A 6,418-nucleotide genomic window follows, 5' to 3' on the forward strand; every position below is an offset into this window, starting at 1 on the left:
AAAAAAAAAAAAAAAAAAAGTAATATTTAGACAGGCATGCCAGGCATGGTAGCATACACCTGTAGTCCCAGCTACTCGGGAGGCCGAGGTGAGAGAACTGCTTGAGCCTGGGAGATGGAGACTACAGTGACTCCTTATGGCACCGCTGAATTACAGCTGGATGACAAAGTGAGACCCTGTCTCAAACAAAACGAAAAAGCACAGGGAGGCAGTGGAACAGCTGGAGGGTGGAGGGTGTGCCCCTTCAGATTTGGAAGGCTTCACCAAGGTGATCCTATTGAAGCTAAACTAACCATGCACAAAGTGTAGAAGGGTATTCTGGGCACAAAGAATAACTGCGAAACAGGCTGAAAAGAGCAGCTCAAAATCTTGAGGCAGAAGAAAATGTGGTGGGTTGGCAACGTGGATGCCATGTAGTGACAAAGAGTCACAAGGCCCGGATGGCCAGTGCAGGCCTTGGAGACAGTGGTATGGCACTTGGAATCTATTTGCAATGCAATAGTAAGTCACTGAAAAGTTTAAGTCACTCCTTTTTTTTTTGAGATGGGGTCTTGCTATGTTGCCCAGGCTGGAGTACAGTGGCTATTCACAGGCTTGATCTTAGCACACTAGTCTCAAACCCCTAACCTCAAGCGATCCTTCTGCCTCAGCCTCCTGAGTAGGTGAGACTACAGGTGCACACCACTGCACCCAGGTGTCATCATTTTAATTTCTATTTTTGTGTATGCTTTATATAGTACAATCTGTATAATATATTGAGGGCATACTTAATTTTTCTGAAGGTATGCATTTTTTTCTTTTTTGAGACAGGGTCTTGCTTTGTTGCCCAGGCTGGAGGGCAGTGACATGATCTCGGCTCACTGCAACCTCCGCCTCCTGGGTTCAAGCAATCCTCATGCCTCAGGCACCCAAGTAGTTGGGATTACAAGAACCATGCACCACCACACCAGTTAATTTTTGTATTTTTAGTAGAGACAGTGTTTCACCATATTGGGCAGGCTCGTCTCAAACTCCTGGACTCATGTTATCTGCCTGTCTCAGCCTCCCAGGATTATAGGTGCTGAGACTACAGGCGTGAGCTGCTGCGACTGGCCTGAAGGTATGCCTTTTTTTTTTTTTTTTTTTGAGACAGAGTCTCACTCTGTCATCTGGGCTGGAGTGCAATGGTGTGATCTTGGCTCACTGCAACCTCCGCCTCTCGGGTTCAAGCGATTCTCCTGCCTCTCAGCCTCCCGAGTAGCTAGGATTACAGGCACCCACCACTATGCCCATCTAATTTTTTATATTTTTAGTAGAGACAGGGTTTCACCATGTTGCCCAGGCTGGTCTCAAACTCCTGTTGTCTTGATTTGCCCGCCTCAGCCTCCCAAAGTGCTGGGATTACAGGTGTGAGCCATCGCGCCAGGCATGCCAGTATGCATTTTTAAAAGTGTACAGATTCTTTCTCTAATGAGAAGATTTTAGGTAATTCCATCTCATTCCGTGTCTCTAGTTATAATCTGCATACTTTTAATCCCAGAATTTCTATCACCAACACTAGTCTCTACTGAGCTCCCAACTCCTGTAACAGCAGTTTTCAAGGCTTCCCTGAAGCAAGAGAGTGTGTTAGAGACCTGAAGGAATTCCTAGGGCCTGGCCTGAGGATTGTGAGAAGGTCAGCAAAGAGATAAGGATGACAGAGCCAAATGGTGAAGGGCCTTGTGCTGAGATGTTGGACTGTCTTCTGAGGGCAATGGGGAGCCACTGAATCATGTATATCCAGGGAGGTGGTATAACTTGAGGTACACTCATAGATCACAATATTTCTTCATTTTAAAGATGAGTCAGAGGCCGGGCACAGCAGTTCAGGCCTGTAATCCCAGCACTTTGGGAGGCTGAGGTGGGCAGATCACCTGAGGTCGGGAATTTGAGATTAGCCTGACCAACATGAAGAAACCTCATCTCTACTAAAAATACAAAATTTGCCGGGTGTGGTGGCGCATGCCTGTAATTCCAGCTACTGGGAAGGCTGAGGCAGGAGAATCACTTGAACCCAGGAGGCGGAGGTTGCGGTGAGCTGAGATCGCGCCATTGCACTCCAGCCTGGGCAACAAGAGCAAAACTCCGACTGAAAAAAAAAAAAAAAAAAGATGAGTCAGGAACCAGACGTGTGTTCCTCCCAACTCAGTTTCCCGAGTAGCTGGGACTACAGGCTACAGGCACAGGCCACTACACCTGGCTTTTTTTTTTTTTCTTGAGACAGAGTAGCGCTCTGTCGCCTAGGCTGGAGTGCAGTGGTGCTATCTTGGCTCGCTGCAAGCTCCGCCTCCCGGGTTCACGCCATTCTCCTGCTGAGTAGCTGGGACTACAGGCACCCACCACCACACCTGGCTAATTTTTTGGTATTTTTAATAGAGACGGGGTTTCACCGTGTTAGCCAGGATGGTCTTGATCTCCTGACCTCGTGATCCACCCGCCTCCACCTCCCAAAATGCTAGGATTACAGGCATGAGCCACCGTGCCCGGCCATGGCTATTTTTTTTGTGTGAAGACAGAGGTCTCCCTATGTTATCCAGGCTGGTCTCAAACTCCTGGGCTCAATGTTCCCACCTCCGCCTTCCAAAATGTTCAGATCACAGGCTTGAGCCATTGCACAGGGTCCTCTCTGTTTGTTTCCTTTAAGCATACGGCACAACTTGCAATGATATATGTGTTTAGTTATTTCAGGTCTATTTCCACTACTAGATGGGAAACTCCATGAGGGCGGGGATGGTATCTGTCTCACTTATGGTTGATCTTCCTTGTAATGTGTCTGACGCACAATCAACACTGGTTTAATAAATACCGTCCCTGCCAGAAGCAGTGGCTCACACCTGTAATCCCAGCACTTTGGGAGGCTGAGGCAGGTGGATCACTTGAGGTCAGGAGTTCGAGACCAGCCTGGCCAACATGGCGAAACCCCGTCTCTACTAAACATACAAAAATTAGCCGGGTGTGGTGGCAGGCGCCTGTAATCCCAGCTACTCAGGAGGCTGAAGCAGGAGAATCACTTGAGCCCAGGAGGCGGAGGTTGCAGTGAGCTGAGATGGTGCCACTGCACTCCTGCCTGGGTAACAGAGCAAGACTCCGTCACAATAAATAAATACACACTGTCCCCACTCAATGTCTTCCAGTTCTCTACATGCTGTGACTGCCACTCCAGCCTGCCCTGCCACCTTTTCTCATTTCTTTCCTGCCTAACTTAAACTCAGCCCACACTGAAGACTCCCGCTTCTCCAAACCCCTCCCCTCTCCATCTTGTTCTTTGTTCATTGTTTTTTCCACACAATAGAGCTCCTTTAAGGATCATCTCAAGCATTGTGACACATTTTCTGATCCCCAATACATGATCTGTCCCTGCTTTGAACCCCAAAGTATTTTGTAACTAATGATACTCCTATCCTGCCTTGCCTTAATCCTCACTTCCAGAGTAAGAGGGTGCTGATAACAACAGGGCTGAAAACCACGACCCTATAGTAATTTTTTAAAAATCTCAGTACTTTGGGAAGCTGAGGTGGGTGGATTGCTTGAGGTCTGGAGTTCCAGACCAGCTTCGCCAATATGGTGAAACCCCATCTCTACTAAAAATACAAAAATAAGTCAGGCGTGGTGGCATGTGCCTATAATCTCAGCTACTTGGGAGGTTGAGGCAGGAGAATCACTTGAACCCAGGAGGTGGAGGTTGCAGTGAGCCAAAATCGCACCACTGCACTCCAGCCTGGGCAACAGAGTGAAACTCTGTCTCAAAAAAAAAAAAAAAAAAACTAAAAACAGGCCAGGCATGGTAGCTCATACCTGTAATCACAGCACTTTGGGAGGCCAAGGCAGGCGGATCACCTGAGGTCAGGAGTTCGAAACCAGCCTGGCCAACATGGCAAAACCCCGTGTCTACTAAAAATACAAAAAATTAGTTGGGCATGGTGACGGGCGCCTGTAATCCCAGCTATTCAGGAGGCTGAGGCAGGAGAATCGCTTTAACCCAGGAGGCAGAGGTTGCAGTGAGCCGAGGTCGCACCACTCCACTCCAGCCTGGGTGACAGAGCAAGACTCCATCTCAAAATAATAATAATAATAAAATTAAAAACCTAGTATGCATCAGAACCACAAAATGAGCTTATTAAAATACAGATTATCAGGCCCAAAAGAGTGCTTCAGTAGGAATCTGCATTATTTCAAGCATTCTTTATGATTTTGATGCCCACCAGGGTAAGAACATTATAAGTTAACTTGAAGTGAACAGAATCCCCAGACCTAAGCCTCACTGATTAAATCTTAGGAAATGGAGGGAGTTCAGAGGTTAAATGCCTACCCTTCCTCCTCCAAGAGGTTAGATGAACAAAGACTCCAAAGTTTATTTGCCTTTCCTTTTTAATCCTCTTCTTACTCCAGCTGTTTAAAAATATCTGCCCAGAAAACCCAGTAATTAAGCAAAAGGGAGCTCAAAGAGCCAAGGCAAGCCAGCCCAAGAGCAGCAGGGTCCCTCCCGCAGGGGCCAAAGTCTGGATGCTGGGGTCTCCACTCAGAGCCTGGTAGTAAAAGCTGGTGCAGAATAAGGTCGTTCCGGAAGCTAGCAACAACCCGGCCTGAAGGAGACACAGCACAGAAAACAGGATTGTAAGAACGGGGCAGGCTGAGAGGTAGTGTGTGGGGCTTGGTCAGGGTTAGGCACAGGGAAATATTACCCAGAGGGGCTTTCTGCAGTGGGGCACCCCTAACAGGGCCAGGCTATGTAAGAAGTGGTGTTTGTTGGCCTTTTCAAACAGCTGTAAGAAAAAGAGAAACGAAGGGATATCGTAGGCAATACGGGTGTCTGAAATCCCCTGATGACACAGGGGACCAAAGTACATTTCCCCACCCCACCCTTGAAGTCCCAGCTTGACTTCAGGCCTTTGGCTTACAGAGCCTTTGGCCTTTGCTGCTCCAGAGATCCGCGGCTCGCCCCCGCCCTCCCCGCCCACTTCCCCCAGGGACCCCAGACTTTATGCCTTCGTAGACCCGCGAGTCAGGGAGCCCCAGCGCAGTTACTTCACCTCCTTCCCGTAGGCATCTGGGAATTGGGCGCCTGTGGAGAAAAGAAGCAAAGGTTACCGGTCCTAGTGCCAGCCCTGACCGCCCCCAAGCCGGGGGGACCCAGGTGGACATTGGCGAGAAACGGCACCACCCCCTCCCAGGAAGCTTCCGATTGGTAGGAACACGCTCGGGCAGTACTGGGAACCAATTGGACCCAGCTGGGGGACTTTAAAAGGTTTAGGGCTCCGCGGGCACGCTGATAAACGGGAGGCTGGGCACTTCCTATAGGTTGCGCCCTTGCAACAGACCCCGGAGGACGCCCCAAGCACAGTCGCAGCTTCGTCCCCAGCCCCCTGACCGTGCGCCCCGTAGGAGGCCAAGCCTAAGGCCGCAGCTCCGGACAAGGCGCCCAAGCGGCGGAAAGCTGCAGCTGGCCCGGCCATAGCTGTAGAACAGGACGCACCACACCAACACCGCCTAGGCCACCCAAGATGCCAGCCAATCCCGGCCGTCCATGCAAATAAGGTTCACAGGCGCCCAATCCGGGCCGTTTTCATTTCAGCATTGAGGTCTTAACCCGCCTTTGTAAAACCGCTGCAGAGTGGCGAAGACGTCTGGCGGGCGGAGAAACCAGCACCAATTAGGAGCGGGGGAGCTAAGCAGTGGGGGGCGGGGTTGAGGGCGGGACTAGGGCATTTGCGTCACGGATTGGCCCACTTTCCAAGTTGATCGCGTCTTCGAACCCCCCCACCCCCCCCCGCTCCGGCCAATTTCCAAAGATCCCGGTCTTCTCTCAAAGTTCCGCCCCCTTTCCCACAGGCTCCTCCTGTTCAGCTTCAAATCAAACCCACTCCCAAAAAGAGGCGGCCCCAAAGATAGCAAAGCCCCACCTATTGCCAGTAAACCCCGCCCACTGCACAGATGGCTCCTCCCCATGTCTGAAGGCTCCGCCTTCTTTGTATGATGCCCCGCCCCCCGTAGTTAAGATTTTCTTCCCCCCTACCCCCCCCCGAGACCGCGAGAACCCCGAGGGTGGAAGATCCGGGGGAATGTCTCCACCCTGCCCTGGCCCGCTACGTCCATCTGTCCGTCTGTCCACTCTCGCCCCCTCCCACCATCTCCAATCCCCCCACTCTCCGGAGGGCGGGCGGGCAGGCGGGTGCGAGCGGGGGGTGTGCGCCGCTCCCTCGGCAGGGGGCGGGGGAGGCGGCCGCGCGGTGACGCGCGGGGCTGCTGCGGCTGCTCCGCCGGCGGATCATCACTCTCGGGCTGGGATGGACGCGGGGCGGGCGGGCCCTGGCGCGCGGAGCCAGGAGTCCGGGCCTCCCGGCTGCTGAGCATCCCTCGAAGCCTCCCCTCACCCCCGCCTTCCCTCCTAGGAGCCGCGCTG

General features: G+C 51.9%; 1 protein-coding gene across 1 annotated transcript; it reads right to left on the minus strand.

Moving 5' to 3' along the window:
- Positions 1-4,368: 4,368 nt before the first annotated feature.
- On the minus strand, positions 4,369-5,634 carry TMEM256 (transmembrane protein 256). The gene is made up of 4 exons (XM_017850671.1): positions 5,387-5,634; positions 5,049-5,080; positions 4,701-4,781; positions 4,369-4,601 (listed from the first exon to the last, which is right to left on the minus strand). The coding sequence occupies exons 1-4, from the start codon at positions 5,469-5,471 to the stop codon at positions 4,458-4,460; spliced, it is 342 nt and encodes a 113-aa protein (XP_017706160.1). The 5' UTR covers positions 5,472-5,634; the 3' UTR covers positions 4,369-4,457.
- Between the last annotated feature and the right edge of the window lie 784 nt (positions 5,635-6,418).

This window comes from Rhinopithecus bieti, unplaced genomic scaffold (assembly GCF_001698545.2).
Source record: "Rhinopithecus bieti isolate Rb0 unplaced genomic scaffold, ASM169854v2 scaffold_32008, whole genome shotgun sequence".
NCBI classification, from domain to species: domain Eukaryota; kingdom Metazoa; phylum Chordata; class Mammalia; order Primates; family Cercopithecidae; genus Rhinopithecus; species Rhinopithecus bieti.